The following is a 17,291-nucleotide window of genomic DNA, read 5'->3' on the forward strand; positions in this document are numbered from 1 at the left end:
TGATCCCATAAGCGTTGAAGCAACTGTAAGCGGTCGCCTTGGAATCAGGGGTGGGAGTATTTACATCGTATCACTAGGATCGATGAAACTCTGTATCACTTCAAAGACGTGGCTCACAGAGTCGTTACAGTTGGAAGACTCCGAGGGACCACCCGAGGTATCGGCTATATCCTACACGAGCGAACTGTGACTCCTTTTCTCTTTAAATATGAGAGAGAGAGAGAGCGTGTTCGACTGTGCGTCTCATGACAGGGTCGGTTCCTGCTGGGGACGCCGGTGGGTCGGTAAGAAGAGTGTCAAAACCCGCAGCAGAGACCAGGCACAAGGGTAAATTCGCGCGACAAACCCTGGCTGGCTGAAAGTAGGTGGGTGCAACGTGTGCCCTGCCCTGAAAGCCCTGCTCCAAAATCGGAGGCTTAGCCACCAGCACCCCGTTGGCATTCAAGGCCCGAGGCTCCAGAGGAGGCCCGGTGCAATTTGCCTGAGCCTCGGCCTGACCCAAATTAGTGGGAGAGCCGCGGCTGCATGGGAACGGGGAGGGGGGTCCCTGGAAGAGATGTGTTTGAATGCAAACGATACTTTCATGTTTCTTCTAGCTTGCCCACCAGGGGGCCACAGTGGAGACAGCTCGCTCCGACTGAGTCTGATCTACCCGGCCTGCCAAGGAAGCAATTTGCCCCAACAGTCCGACCAAAGCCCTTAACTCGTAGGCAAACCCGGCGCCGTGCGGGGAAGGATTCACAAAAGAACCCACCATGGGCCCCATAAGGAAAAAACCTCCAGGAGCACAGCCTCGCTGTAGCTGGTAAAATCGGGTAGCCGAGTGTGAGGACTTTCCACTCATGCCCAGCACGCAACTCACTTTAATTGATTTTTACTGGACTGTGAAAATACGAGCGACGCAGTCGGTCTCAGTGATTTTGATGGCTCTGAAAAAAAATCTTAGGCCTCAGAACTCCAGTGAAAAACACACGCCTTCAAGGCAAAGACCTCGAACCTCACACGCAGCCACGGCAAAAAGCATATCGGATGCAGGTTCTATGCTGGTAAATTCTGAATATAGCCACTGCACAGACGACTCAAAAACGAGGAGACCAAAAAACGGCAGCGAGTCATGGAGCTGTCATTACATCTATTTATTTCTAAATACGTAGATCAAGCATAACACAATCAACAAGTGATTAAGCTATGACGCCTGGGTTTTATTTTTTTGTTGTGGAAAATGATACACACAAAGGGGAAAAACGACACGAGGGTAAAAATGACAAGAAAAACTTATCCTACCAGCTACAATGTCAGATGCCGCCCAGCGGCAACAACCCAAGTTAGAAACCCAAGTGATCCAGGCAGAGCTTCGAGGTGGGAAAAAATCAGAGTGATTAGCCAGCCGCATTGCGCCGCCATATGGCCTCGGTCACGTCGTTCGTGACGTAAGAGAAAAGAATCTTGGGGTCATGGGACTTCCCCTGACCTAGATTCTATCTCTCCGTCATTGGCAGAATCGCTGATAATGCCTACAGTTCAAAATAGTCATTTTGACTGACCGGAGTCTATTGTGGGTAATCGAGCATAGTGAATTATAACACTTTCGTTTGTATTGATGTTCAATTCTGACATTTTAACACTTGGACATAAAAATAGGTTTGACACATGTACGCAAGTGAAAAAAAAAAAAAAAAAACAATTTTCGGTTAGTAATATGTAATTTTCTAGTTTTTCTTAAGGCCTCTAGATTCATAAAGTGAGAAATTGGGGTGCGGTTCGTAATACAGATGCGGTTTATATTAGGACTTTAACGGTGGTCATTTTGCACAGCTGAGTGTGCAGTGTACCATAGGAGTTGAACGAACAATCATCCTGATGATGGGCTAACCCCATAGTGTGAGACAAATACTGTAAAATGACTAATATTCACTGGGTTTAAATTTCACTGATTTACCATTTCAGGCATATTCAGTGGGTTTTAAATTCACGGTTTCGTCATTAAGATAATGTGTTCTATGCTAAATTTTACATATTCACTGTGTTTTAATTTAGCGCATTTTTCCAGTCAGCGAAATAAGCTAAATTAAAACCCAGTGAATAATTACCCCCTTTACAGTATGCATCACAAGAGACCCATCTCAAATACAATATAATGAGTGTGAACAACAGACATTTGGAGACTATGAAGTTGAGTTCAACAAACAGAATCACTCACTTTTTCACAAATTGTGGTCCTTTAACTTCTTCATGTATGTCTTCATTTGATACAATACTTGTAGTACCTTCTATCTCCTGGTTCATTTGCTCCATTAACTCAATATCTTCTTTTGTTAATGAATATTCATTCTCTTCATTGTAGACAGTGGTCCACGCTGGCATGGCATCAGTCTGACTATCATTTAGATTCACGCTGGTAGAATCCTCTACAGGTTCAGTCGGTGCTTTCAGCGGTTCCTATAAATACAACACAAACAAATTTATGAAACTCAGTCATCTTGATTGCTTTAGACACAATTGCATGGTCAAAGTGACCCAACATATCACCAATAGCACATAAAATGTGATTCAAGAACTAAGGGTCAAGTTCGCAGAGATTCGCTTGACAAAATTGGATTTAAATAGAGACCTGGATGCAACCTTGTGGCCATCTCTTTTTCACTTGTAAATGATTTAATATACAATGTTGGTATCGAGCGTATATGCTATGATTTCAGTGCCCACATTTTCTGCAATAACCGTTACAAACTGACACAGATGACACACCAAAAAAAATCAGAGAAGAACAATTTTTCAGTGGTACAATCACAACATGCATAAATTGACTAGCAATTTACATCACAATAGCAGCTCAACGATTACTATTGATGTTAAACTATGATTAAAAAGCTCATCATTTTTGTCTTCATTGAGGTAATTGAATATTTACCTGTGACTCGTCTTCTGTATTCTCAAGAGGTTTTTCAGGACAGAAAATAGCTAAGCCCTCAGCAACAAGCAAGTCATTGATATGCACGTCTGTTTCACCGCTTGTATCACACAGACACATTGAAATTATTTCATTCTATTGGAATGAACAAAATAATTACATTTTTAAAAGTCATTAATAGTATCATTTAATTGAACATTCTACAGTGGACCACACAATGTCTATATATGATGATAGATCTTTACAGGAATAAAATGCCAATTACTTTGCATTTAAATCCTTATTTTGCAAGCCCTATGTACTTTTACACAGACTTGACAAGATAAGGGTTAACAGGAAATTTGTCCACATATATTTGAAAATGAAGAATAAATAGAAATATGCTTGTCTTGATTACAATGACAGCGACAGTCAAAGACTAGTGTGAAATACTAAGCATGCAGTCATCTTCCATCACTATTGGCTTCAGAGATGGGTTCATTTGGCCCAAAAAGTAAAAAAAAAAACATTAAACACCTAAGTAAGTATTTGACATAAGCATATGCACAACTAATAGTGCAAACATACAATAATTGTCACAATTATTTACCTTAATACCAGTGATCAGGGCAACAAGTGGCTTATCTTTGCAAAGTTCCAAGATACGGTCTCTGGTTGCTCGTGTCCATCCCTGAAAATAAAAATTGAAAGGACATCAGTAACACTCAGTTACTATTACATCGTAGAACCAGTATGTAATGTAATCCAAAGAAAATATTGTACAAACGTTAATATTATCAATGGTATTTAAATTCACTATTTAGACATTTGATAATATTCACTGGGTTTTAAATTAACATATTTTCAGTTCTACTGTAATTATAAATGTCAAAGTTTATTCAATTATACTGATATTTTACTGATCAGCCATATTAAATCCCAGTGAATAATTAAATACAGTAGAGAGAACAGGTTGGCACAGAACATGTGCATGTTGCTGTCACCACTATGATGATTTCTCTCAATACCATGAGTGCAAGCACCATTTGTGGCCTAATCTATTTTTAGCCATAAGAAGATTGAAAATAGACAACTTTGCATCATCTAGTGCATAAAAATATTGCTTACAGCAAGTCACAGAATTATTGGGGCTGTCACTTGTCCAACTGCTTGCATTTTGACAGTTGACTTTGCGGCCATGACACTCAGGGCAAGTCTATATTACAGTAGGGGACATAGAATACTTTATAGCCAGACACACTCATGTCTGGAATAACCAATTTAAAAGGCGAGACCTGATAATGTAAAAAGAGTTAATTAAATATTAAATTGTTAGCCAAATAAGAGTAAAAAAATCTGTTCACCCCATTTTTTAATGAAAAATGTGATTCTATCAGAACTACATTCAAGTACAATGTGATTAATTCACCGATATTTTCTACATGGGGCAGGCTTGAAAGTAAATATTAAAACAAGTTGAGAAACATGTTTTTCAGATACCTACAAAACAGAGATAAAATTAAACTTTCAGCCGAACAATCTGTTGGGGCAACATTAAGCCAACTGTTAATAACATTTGACCGCATTTGTCGTTTTTTGCATGAAAAATCCCTTGCATACGTAACCTCATTGCATGAAGAACATAGAACAACTTCCACATATTTGAGCCGAACTGTATCCAACTGTAAAGCCATCGCTAATTAGCTCCTTAAAGTCTGACGACCTTTTACTATTTTCATAATAGAGTTGAGGCGGTTTTGCTCAGCGAAGGAACCTTTGATCATATAAATTCCAACAAAAAGTAATAATAACAAGCCATGCATGGCGCAGTACCAGTTAGTTATCAAATTTAAGAATTTAAGATATATAGTTTTGTTTATAGTAATATAACTGGAACATAAACATGTGAGGAATATGACTATGATGATTGTTTAACATTAAAATGATTGACATTTGTATCTGATCATCAAACAAGTACTTGTCCTTATTGAGAGATACATGTATTGCTTTGGAATAGCATTAATTGAAACAAAATCAGTCATTGTGAATACATGTATATATCTATACATGAATATATAAAATTGAACATATTCAGTCAAAGCATGTCAGAGATTTGGCTCTATAGAAGACCATTCATTAAAACAAAATGGCCACCAGTCAGCCATTTTGCAACCAATCTGAAAAACAAAATGAGGTGCATCAGGAACCCGCAATGTATCTAATGTATGTACCAAGTTTGAACAAAATCCATTTGTAAACAGTCAAGAAATGCTTAATTTTGATGATTTTTCAGTACAAAAATGGCCGCCATTCCGCCATCTTGAATTAGATTGTGAAACAAATTGATGTGCATATGTATAATACCATGTATGATGTATGTGTGAAGTTTGAATGTGATTGGTCCAGGCTATTCTAAGATACAGGTTAGGATGCACGCACACATGGAAGCACGGATGCACAAAGATCAAAACATAAGTCCCCATTTTGGGATTAATAAGGATGTTCTCTGGTGTAACCCTGTTCAAACTGGAGAGGAGGACAATATATTGCATTAAAATACAGTTGGGCGACCACATTTACTTTCAATCTTAGTATATAATTTGAAAAAAATAGAACATACAACCACATGTATACTGTATAATCACTTGAATAGGTGTAACCCAATTTAGGTGTTGGGGAAGAGTGAAAGGCCTTAATTTGGTACTAAAATAGGGTCCTGAAATGTTGAAAAATTACAGCCAATCAAAAAAACTGTTCCATGATAAAAAAAAAAATACTTAATGTAATATGCATTTATTTTTATAGTTTTGTTGGTAACGAAAAGTATATTTTAAAAGATGTTTCAAATAAAAATGAATACATTGCTTTAGTAGCAAACGATCATGGTGCGGTACGGTATGGTACGGTACGGTGCAGTGCCGTAGCAATCTGGTCATACTACGTTTCACAAGTGAATAACTTACTTGTTTTCGAAGTTAATTTTGATTGTTGATTTTTAGTCAGTAGTGATTAAATTAACAGAAAGAATTAATTCCTAAAATTCAACTCAGTTACACCATGTTTGCCATGCATATGTGAGTGACCTGAAAATGTGTTCCATGATCTGATTGGTCAAGTCGCTAATTAACCAATCAAAATGCTAGGTGGTGCCAACGTGTTTGAATTACCATAGCTCATTTAAATATGTTAATGACAGTTCAGCGACTTCATGGTGAATGCAACACGGGAGAGATTTACCAATGTTTTAGTGCGATTTTTTAGATTAACTGAGCATTGTAAAAGAATTTAACATATTTTACGATGATAACAGCTCATTGTCAAACGATGATATGGTACTGTAATATAGAAATCGCCCAGAGTTGCCACAAGTCAGTGTACACAAGATTCAAAAACTGTTTATTCAAAACCCAAGCAGTTAGCCAATTCCCAATTTGCAAATTTTAATCTTATGAAATACAGCCTCAACATATGCTCTTAGAAGCACATTTATTGTGTACTAGATCATTAAAATATATTATACTTATTTATTTCTATATATATATACTACATAAATAGGTTTTTATTACCAGACTCAAATTCTCTCAGGCCATGGATTTTTTATTGTTGTAATACCGAATGTCATTGCATTCTACCAGCATTGCGGAAAATATACTGGTTTTTTGGTACTCACTGATTTTGTTGGCTTAACATTGGCTAATCGTGACTGTACAGCTTGGGCAGGCAAATGAAGAAAACATGATCTGTGAAAAAAGAACCAAAGTTCATTAGACTGAGTGTTGTGTGTACATAGTATGGCACATTCTAGGAATAATTATTAATTTTCTGGGATTAATAATTAAAGATAAATATCTTGGCAGAGTTGCACCTCACTGGTTTATATAAATGACACTGCTAGCCTTAGACCACACCAGTTACAATATGTGATGTCAAGTAAAACAAAATGGCTGCCATTAGAACACTTTTTGTATTAAAACCACATGGCCTGCAGCGTATGCATCAAATTCTCTCATACTAGCATAAAAAGTATTATTGCATTACATCATAAATTTCAACTGTCCCCAGGAAACAGACAGACAGTAAGAATAAGGATTAGGCCAATGTCCTCTCACTGGAAGGAGGGAATAAGTTTTATTGAAATATTATCCCAAAGCATGTATATCTCAAGTTTCATTAAAATAGTGATTGGTTCTTGAGATATTGAGAACAGACACACATATAGACATCCATAAATACAGACACCTAACCACACAGACTAAACTGCAACAACTCCCAATCCAAAATGCAAATTACTGCATTCACCACAGGCAAGAATAAAATATAAAAGACTTGATGACCAAAATTATTCAACAATAGAGAAAAACCTTATGAGGTCTTGCTTCATACCCATCTGTCTATGTACCCAGTTTCATTGAAATCGATCAGTTATTTGTACAAGAGGTACATAATTTGCATATCATTTGCCAATCTGATGTAGTGTACAGGCTTTAATTATTTTGGCTATAAACTTATTTTAATTTATTTTTTATTACTTTTGTTATTAATGCCTTTTTATTTTATTATTTTACTTTGATTTTGAAATTTTTTCTTTAATTCCGCCCTACCTACATCTGACCAGATGCCTATGTAACGAGATTTCAACGAGACCCACTATCGACGATTTTAGTCAACGAATCACAGACCTTCTATAGCGCACATGATGACGTCAGGTGGCAAACACACTCAAATAAAATGGCGAATTATACCGACGTTAGCGACCGAGAATAACACGGCTTTTCGGTAAGTTTAACATTGTCAAATGCAACGAAAGTCATTTTTATGTTAATATTGTAGCTCGAATGGTTCAAGTTAAGATTGTTATGTTGCGTACATGTAGTTATTCTGGGAGTGACGATTTTGTTCCCACCAGTGTCTTTTTCCAGTCGCTTGCCCTGGAGATGGGTGATGTTTTGTTGACGATCGGGCCAAAATCGTAGCTGTAAATATTCATCAAAATGTATCAACATTTTGTACATTATACAATAACTCTTTATTAAAGTAATTGAGCTGATTTGGACTGGAATAAAATATTTTTAATTTGAAACACATCGCAATTGATCAGGAAATATTTTTTGCTCCAATTTTCTGCGTCGATGCCGTGGGCCGGTGACCGCTATACAATTTAAAATCAGTTTGCATTGTTTACTATAGCTGTTTACAGTGTTCTAATCATTACGATTTACTTATTTTTTTGCTTCCATTCTAGATAATTATGCTCAGTGTTTGATGTAAAATTGAAGCGATGACTGAATAAACGAACCTTGGCTGGCGAAGATGTATCAGGAAGTGTACATATTTGATGGAAGTGAAAACAATATTCAATGACAAAAATTGTAAAATGCTGTGGAATCTCATTTGTAAATAAAAATATACTAGTAATTTTCTGTTAATGGTTTATTCAAGTGGGCAAAATATAATGTACAGAAAGATTTCCCGTAGAGTATCGCTACACTGAAAAGTAAGCAACCGACAGCCTGTATAAAAGGAGGGCTGTGATTAGCTGTTACTTGCACAAGATTTGAACGGGACTTACATAGGCGTCGGATCAGATGTATGTAGGGCGGAATTAAAAAAAATACAAAATCAAAGTAAAATAATAATAAAAACATAGTTGAACTCTGGTGACCTTGCCCTTTGTTATATAATATAATTCCCTTTATCATAGTTTGTTTCAATATAAATATGCATTGTCATAATTAATTTTGAATACAAACAAGTTTTGGGGTTGAACCAACAGTGGGGAATCAGTCTACCGAATGTCCTTAAAAGATGTAAATATCTTACAAAAACATTGGTGCCTTATTTGTTTAATTATTTTAAGGAACATAATTTCCAGCATTATTGAAAGTAATTGAGATATTTAGAATAAAAACAAATGTCTCATTGCAAAAAAAAGTGCTGCATTTAGATGTGAATAGATTCATAAAACATGCAAGATAACAGAAAAATTTTACTGGCTTTAGTTCAAGTATTTTGTACAGGTGTCTGTCAAAAATGAATGATTCACTGAGACAAATATGAACTGCCTCATTGTGTGACTACTGTATTATATGAAAAGTAAAAAAAAAACACCCTTTATGAATAGATATCATGTTGCAAGCTCTGCTTTGTATGCAAATCAACTTAAATAGTTGGTGTCCAGTGGAGGGAGAAGTCAACAGTACTGTTGCCTCCTGAGAATCTACATCTTCAAACACTGCAATCTTTGAAGTGCGTTTTTAAACTAGTATTATAAAAACTCTATCATTCTGTTCTAATAGCTGAAACATATTCCTGTGAGTTTTCATTTGTCGAATGAACTGTTTGTCAAATACAGAATACATATATTTTAGAATAATTTTCTTTTTAAAATGTGGATGAAATGTTTTGCTTTTAATGTATTTTTTATGTATTGTTTTTGATTTGATAACTTTGAACTAAACAGATTTTCTATTAGCTTCAGATCTTGATCAAAGTTAGGCACCCAGTTCATAGGAGTGCTTATATTGATTTTCTGACATCTTGTTTTCTGTAAAGATTTTATTGGTAGGTTTGCAAATGTGCATCAGACTGTGCAATCTCTCCATGAGTTGGTTTTGAAACCCAGTATGGGATTCTGAGATACATTACCAAGGATATTATTACAAGATAAATGATTTGCTTCATTGAACACATACAACAATGCATATTTCCACTGAGATCAGTGACCTTTGATGTGTATCACCAGTGATCAATCAAGTAGAAACAGTCAAAATATTTTATCAGATTTTCTCAATTTTTGCATGATATTTTCATACAGGACATCTGTTGTTCAACTCAGGGAAGACTTTATACTGATGAATAAGGTGACCAAGTTTGATAAAGTTTGGAATAGAATTAGTAAAGTTATTATGCACACAATAACAATTATTAACGACGACGACGACGACTACGACAACGCCGGACAAAATTTTTCCCTTAATATATCTTTCCCTTCCATCTTTGATGGTACGGGCAAGGTAATAAAAAGGCATTAATAACAAAAGTAATAAAAGATAAAATTAAAATAAGTTTATAGCCAAAATAATTAAAGCCTGTACACTACATCAGATTTTAATCAGATTGATCATTTGCATAATACCATACTCCCCGGGGCATAAACCCAGGAAGGTTCAAGCATTCACCCCCTTCAAAAATTATTTTATTTTTGTTCACCGTGTGCCAGAACCATGTGGGGAGAACATATAATTGCAAAATAACTGTCACTGATATCCCCAACACTTTTAAAATGAAGAAACCAAGTCTTCAAAAAAAAAATTCACACATGTTATTACAATATTCAATGCTTACCATAATCAAAATTAGCTGGTGGATCACCTAATTTGCATAAATTTAAATATTATTTGCATATTCAAGGTATATATTTGGGGAAATGTTTGTTTTTTTCCCAATTTTTTTTTTTCTTCATTATTTATTATTATGTCTATCGTACAAATAATCTTTTGAAATAAAAAATGAATATATGCATTATAATTTGTAGTCATTATTGACTCGGTTCAAAGTCTGTGATTTATATATACATTATAAAAATACACAATCATGTAATCTGCTACTATTTTCCATCAAAAATATTGATAAATGGAAAATGTAAAATATCTAAAATATCTATTTAATTACAAACTTTACTGCTTTACAAATTCAGAAAACATAAATATCCAGAATGCAGTTTTCCCTATGTAACTTTAGATGCTAAATCATCACAGCACCAAACTGAAGTGGGTGTTCTCCCGCTCAGAACGAGCCAAAATGTCATTTCATTGCAATTTCCATGCTGTTTCACCATGAAAATCAACTCAACGCTGTGAATAAGGCTAGAATTTAAATTTTTGTTCGAGTTTACATGCAATCTGCTAATATTTCTATATGTCTTTATTAATTATTTTGGTAATCAGAACACGATTACTAAAGCATGGATGTGAATGAAACTACTGTAGTTATGTAAAATACACAATCAGACTACTGACACATAGACAACGTTTCACTGTTTACTTTTTCATGATTTCCAAAATTGTAAATGCTACATTGTTTATGTCACAACTATTGAATCAATATCACATTATTCTATATTGACCACCGTTCAGCTGGCAGATGTGCAAGTTGGTGGGTTGGTGTCAACAGTCACAGAACTGCCGTAAAGTTTCACCACCCATCTAAAACCCTTATGTAAAACTGCTTGCATAATATAACAGCGAAACTCCACTCGTAATAGAAATGCACATAAAATTAATTATAACAGGCCATACATGGCACAGTCCCCATTAGTTATCAAATTTGAGATATAGTTTATAGTAATATAGTTAGAACATAAACATGTCAGAGATATATGGATCCAGAAGCTGATGCTTGATTATGATTTTTTAACATTAAAATGATTGACATTCAGTCATCTTGTATATGATCATCAAATGAGTACTTGACCACATTGAAAGATACTGCTCTGGAACAAAATGGCAGTGAGTCAAGAATTTTGAATCTGATATGAAAAACAAAACAAGTCATTGAAAATGACACAGTCCCCGTTAAATTTTTAAAAGTTCTCTTTGTGCTTGTCATATTAAAGCAGAGGGGTTTGTCGCGAGCATGTCCTTGAAACTTGAGTTCCAAGTGGCGTATACAACAGATTGTTTATTTACATCAAAACACATGTTCCGTGTAGTAGTAATATGGTCAAAAATAAAAACAGCCGTTATTCGGCCATCTTTGATCTGATTATGAAACACACTGATATGTATGATGTATGTGCCAAATACGAATAAAAATGGTACATAAATTGTGGAAATATAGTAGTAAGGCCAAAAAGGCCATCCTTGACCAGATTTTAAATTGTCATGGACATGCATCCTAACATGTATAAAGTACATGTATGTGCCAAATTTGAATGAAAACTGACAGAGCACGTCCAAGATACTGCATAAAAAAAAAAAAAAGATGCCTGCCAGTCGACCATCTTTGATCCAATTGCGAAATAAATCGTCATGGACATGTATCCTAACATGTATAATCTATGTACCAAGTTTGAATGACAACTGACAAAGCATGTCCAAAATACAACATTTTCAAAAAACAAGACAGCTGCCAGTCGGCCAACTTTGATCCAATTGTGAAATAAATCGTCATGGACATGTATCCTAGCATGTTAAATCTATGTACCAAGTTTGAATGAAAACTGACAAAGCATGTCCAAAATACAAAATTTTCAAAAAACAAGATGGCTGCCAGTCGGCCATCTTTGATCCAATTGTGAAATAAATAGTCATGGACATGTATCCTAGCATTTTAAATCTATGTACAAAGTTTGAATGAAAACTGACAAAGCATGTCCAAAATACAACATTTTCAAAAAACAAGATGGCTGCCAGTCGGCCATTTTGAATTGAATCGCTAAACCACTGCTTGTGCATATATTCCACATAAAGTACTAGGCACATGTGAAGAATGAACGGAATCGGCCCAAGGGATTCTGAGATATGACTCTGGACGGACGCACAGGAGCACGAACGGAGACCGAATTATAAGTCCCCATTTTCGGACTTCGTCCGAACGGGGACTAATAACGTGCATCAAGAACCATTAATTTTGTCTATTGTCCTACAGCATCCATGTATAAACATTCATTGATATGTGATGATTAGTACCTGAGATATCAGTGTGAAAGTTGGAAATTGGTTAATTATGCAAATTAGGTGATTAATATGCACAAATATTTACCAAAAACTAATTGGGTCTCTGCATAATTCTAGATTCATTGAAATGTGATGATTAGTACTTTAGATATCAGTAGAAAAGCTGAAAATTAATTATGCAAATTAGGTAATTAATATGCACAATTATTTACCCTGAAACTAATCAGGTCTCTGCATAGTCCTAAAGAATCTATGTACCAAGTTTCATTGAAATGTGATGATTAGTACTTGAGATATCAGTGGAAAAACCGAAAATTGACTAATCATTATGCACATTAGGTAATTAGTATCCACGGATTATTACCAAAAACTAATCAAAACCTAGCATTAGTTCAGAGCATCTATGTACCAAGTTTCATCAAAATCCAATGAGTGGTTGTTTAGATATCAGTGGAGCAGTCATGGAACCACTAAAATATAGCTAATTATCATGCAAATTAGGTAATTAATATGCACGGATTTTTACCAAAAACTAATCAAATCTGCGCATATGTTCAGAGCATCTATGTACCAAGTTTCATCAAAATCCAATGAGTGGTTCTTTAGATATCAGTGGAACAGTCATAGAACAGCTAAAAATTATCTAATTATCATGCAAATTAGGTAATTAACGAGCATGGATTCTTACCAAAACCTAATCAAATCTGCGCAATGGCCCAAGTTTCATCAAAAACCGATGTATGGTTCTTGAGATAGCAGTGGAACAGTCGGACACACATACACACACACACACACACACACACACACACACATACATACAGACTAACTGCAAAGACTCCCATTTTGTGCTTCGCACATGGGAGTCAAAAATGGCAGCCAGACTGAACAACCACTACTTGCCTGTTTTGAAGAGGCCCCGAGAAGCAGCGAATCAGCACACAGGAATTGCAGAGACAGAAACTCAAATAAACAGCTGGAATTTTGGCTTTTTTGTATAAAGTTGATTTTTGCTGATTTGAATGTAAGATATAAGAGAAATGGTATTTGCACTAAATTTCCCCCCACTTACTAATTCTTTCAGTGAAAATAAAGTAACTTTACAGTAAGTCATATAAGCATTTGTATAGTTTTTGATAGATGATTTGCATAATGGTTGGTCGATCTACTTCACATGAACAATTTTCTATCTACACTCATCAAGACAACAAAAATCCAGTCAAGCGATTCATCGTTTTTGAAAAGAAGTCGACCACAGCCATCTATTCACCCAGAAGACAGACAGACAGACAGACAGACAGACAGACAGACAGACAGACAGACAGACAGACAGACAGACAGACAGACTCTTGACTCAGCATCATCTATATGGTTCAGCAGACCAATATGGAAAATGATACAAGTATTAAGTATATACTCACTTTAAAAGTCTAAGACAACTCTTCGGCACAATTGCAATATTACCATAATCAACATATAAAACCTTCAACAAAATAAAATAAAAATTATACATGGATAATACATTCAAGTATAATGACTTTACCATCCACAATACAAAAGTTTGAATATTTCAGTCAATTAATTTCATGATCTGATGAAATAGCTGATTGTGACCATTTTGCTTCTTTTACATCATCTCCAGCAATTTCTTAGATACACTTTTATAGATTTTGTTTAAATTTCAAACTAAGGCATTCAAACATTATGATTCACTTCACTTATTTCTGGATTTCAATGAAACTTAGTGAAGACACTACACAAGATGTTTTACAGATTCAGGTCATTTGTTTGGAAGGGTTATTTGGTTTAAAATGGCCGGCTGGCGACCATGATGTGTTTATTTTAATGTATCATTAATCATATCTTGGATGTTGCTTGACTAATTTTGTCCAGTTGTTAGGAAGACAATTTTATGTCCTCAAAGGTAAATTGAGTTAAAAAACAGATAAGGACTATGTCATTGACAATGATTTGTTTCTATTTAATTTTACCTCTATGAATTCAGAGTCTCTAACACCAGTGATTAAAGCCCGGTGCCAGTTGGAATCCTGCTGATATATTGCACAGCATACTTGTCCAACAGCCAACATACAATCTGGCATTTGATAATGTTCACTTTCAGAACTGCAGTAGATTTTTCTGAAAAAAAAAAAAAAAAATTCAAAACTAAATAAAATATGAAAAACCTGTGCATACTAAAACATTTGATACCATAAAACCACATTTAAGTGGCATAGCCAGTTCTAATTGACAATTATTATTAAATACTACATGTATTATGATATTAACAGTGCTTACATATATGCCAGGTGTGTCTATGGTCAAAATAAATCACGTTTTAATGATTGAACATACATTAAACATAATTTTGTGTACATGTGCTTTTAATGTCAGTTGACATGTATTCATTCAATTATCATTTGTATCATTTTAATTTACACATTTGTAAAAACAATGTATATTCATTGTAAACAACAAGTGCATTGTTTTCAATACATCCCTGACATCACATATAGACAAAGTATCAACAGACATACTAGCTTGAGTTAACAGATTAGACCTAAACATTCATCAGATTTAGTTGCAAAACAACCAGAGGCATGTGCATATGTGAGTTTTGTTCAAATCTGATTAAAGGCATCATAACAACACAGATCAGATTCCAGCTCCCTGAAACATGCAAATTATTAATCTTATATACATACTCTAATGCATCCATGACAATGTCCAATGCTACTGATGTCTCATCACTCTTTATTTGGATACAGAAATTACCCGGACTAATAACACTGGCCAGATAGACCTCTAGATAATCTACTGCGGGTATCACTACAGTACTGTATCCAACTCCACTACCTACAGCATCAGGTGGAACTGATTTATGTACATATCTTCTAGGAGAGATCTGAAAAGAAAAAGATGTTGATCATCGAACTATATATTACATACAAAAACATGTATAGCTTTAGTATCCTTATATAGAGCCTATTATTTCACAGCATATTATTTGATTGAGTACACAAGGTGAATATGCGAAGACATACAACTAACGTGCAACAAACAATCATAAATATGGACATTACTGTTTTGTATGGAGTTTATTTTCACTATTTTTTGACAATTTTAATGTAATATATAGGAAAAAAGGTATATTCGCTGGATTTTATTTTCACTGAATCATTCCTTCAGCGAAAATAGCGAAAAATAATTCCATGCGAAAATAAAGTACTGTAGAATACTTTATTTTCGCTTGGAATTTATTTTCGCTATTTTCGCTGAAGGAATGATTCCGTGAAAATAAAATCCAGCGAATATACTTTTTTTCCTATATTTCACATTAAACTCATGAAAAATCAGTGAAAATAAATTTCAAGCAAAACGCCCAAAAAGCCTTTTCAGCGAAAATAAAGTATTCCACAGTATTCTACAGTAGTTAATCAACATGCACAGAGTTGTGTCATAATCCAATCAGGTATGGTGCTCATGGTGTAGCAGCTGTTGGCGATGTTTTATTTCAATCCAACCTGCGGTTCATGTGAGATATAAGTGGAATACAATTTGACACGTACACAAACAGATGACAAAAACAGGCATCAGTTCTGTAAAACCATTTAATTTCACTATTTTGATGTTTTGAGCATATTCACTGGGTTTTAATTTCACAAATTTGTCAAAGGAACAATGATTTTATTGTTATTTTAAATGTTCACGTAGATTTAATTTTAGAAATTTTTCTAGCAAAAAAATAGCAAAATTAAAACCCAGTGAATAATCATGTACAGTGTATTTACAGTATCCATTTTGAGCACATGCAAATTAGGACATGTTATCAGCAAAGCTAGGAAAATCAGAACAGTAGTCATCATTATTATTATTGAAGAACATTGGGTAGCACACATCACATACATTGTAATAAACAAGTCTTTGAAAATGACACAGGTCCCCGTTAAATTTTTGAAAGTTCTCTTTGTGCTCATCATATTAAAGCAACGGGGATGTCGTGAGCGTGTCCTTGAAACTTGAGTCCCAAGTAGCAAATACAGTAGAACGTTGATTATCCGTACTGTTAGGGAGACATGCTTTTTGTTTGGTTATGCAAACAGTTCGGATATGCGATCTTGTGTGGCGTGCTCAAATTTACAGGCTCACGTACACACAAATTCTAACGCACATGACTGTAATGAAATCAAACAATAGTACATGTAGAGTACGTCATTAAAAACATTTTTATTTAATCAGTAATACATTGTAATAAAAATGTTGCATGCTGGAATGTTAAACAAGCAGCCTATCGGCTGAGATAGCTCCGCTGTTAGCAATGCACATTTCAATTAAAGAACTGAAGACATCATTAGAAAATGAACAATATGTATAGTATCAAAGCAATCGAACTTACAGTTTTTAACAAGAAGTCGAAAATATCACTTTCTACCAAAAATGACAAAAATATTCACCAAAATTAGAGAATTGAAGATATCATCATGAAATGAACAAAGCTGAGAAAGGTCTACATGTAGTATCAAAGCAATTGAACTTTTGGTATTTAACAAGAAGTCGAAAATATCACTTTTTACCAAAAATTACAAAAATATTCACCAAAATTAGAGAATTGAAGATATCATCACAAAATGAACAAATCTGAGAGAGGTCCACATGTAGTACCTATATATGTAATATCAAAGCAATTGAACTATTGGTTTTTAACAAGAAGACGAAAATATCAATTT

At 34.7% G+C, this 17,291-nt stretch overlaps 1 protein-coding gene across 1 annotated transcript in view; it reads right to left on the bottom strand.

Moving 5' to 3' along the window:
* LOC102806254 (uncharacterized) overlaps window positions 1-16,364 on the bottom strand; it is a 41,039-nt gene extending 24,675 nt beyond the window's left edge. The window contains exons 1-8 of the mRNA XM_085499902.1: window positions 16,356-16,364; window positions 15,270-15,469; window positions 14,556-14,703; window positions 13,986-14,047; window positions 6,561-6,630; window positions 3,501-3,581; window positions 2,912-3,046; window positions 2,201-2,439 (exon numbers count right to left, since the gene is read on the bottom strand). Of these exons, the coding sequence (XP_085356028.1) occupies window positions 2,201-2,439; window positions 2,912-3,046; window positions 3,501-3,581; window positions 6,561-6,630; window positions 13,986-14,047; window positions 14,556-14,703; window positions 15,270-15,469; window positions 16,356-16,364 (944 nt within the window). The remainder of the gene's footprint in view (window positions 1-2,200; window positions 2,440-2,911; window positions 3,047-3,500; window positions 3,582-6,560; window positions 6,631-13,985; window positions 14,048-14,555; window positions 14,704-15,269; window positions 15,470-16,355) is intronic.
* Between the last annotated feature and the right edge of the window lie 927 nt (window positions 16,365-17,291).

This window comes from Saccoglossus kowalevskii, chromosome 6 (assembly GCF_978046115.1).
Source record: "Saccoglossus kowalevskii chromosome 6, keSacKowa6.1, whole genome shotgun sequence".
Classification (NCBI taxonomy): Eukaryota; Metazoa; Hemichordata; class Enteropneusta; family Harrimaniidae; genus Saccoglossus; species Saccoglossus kowalevskii.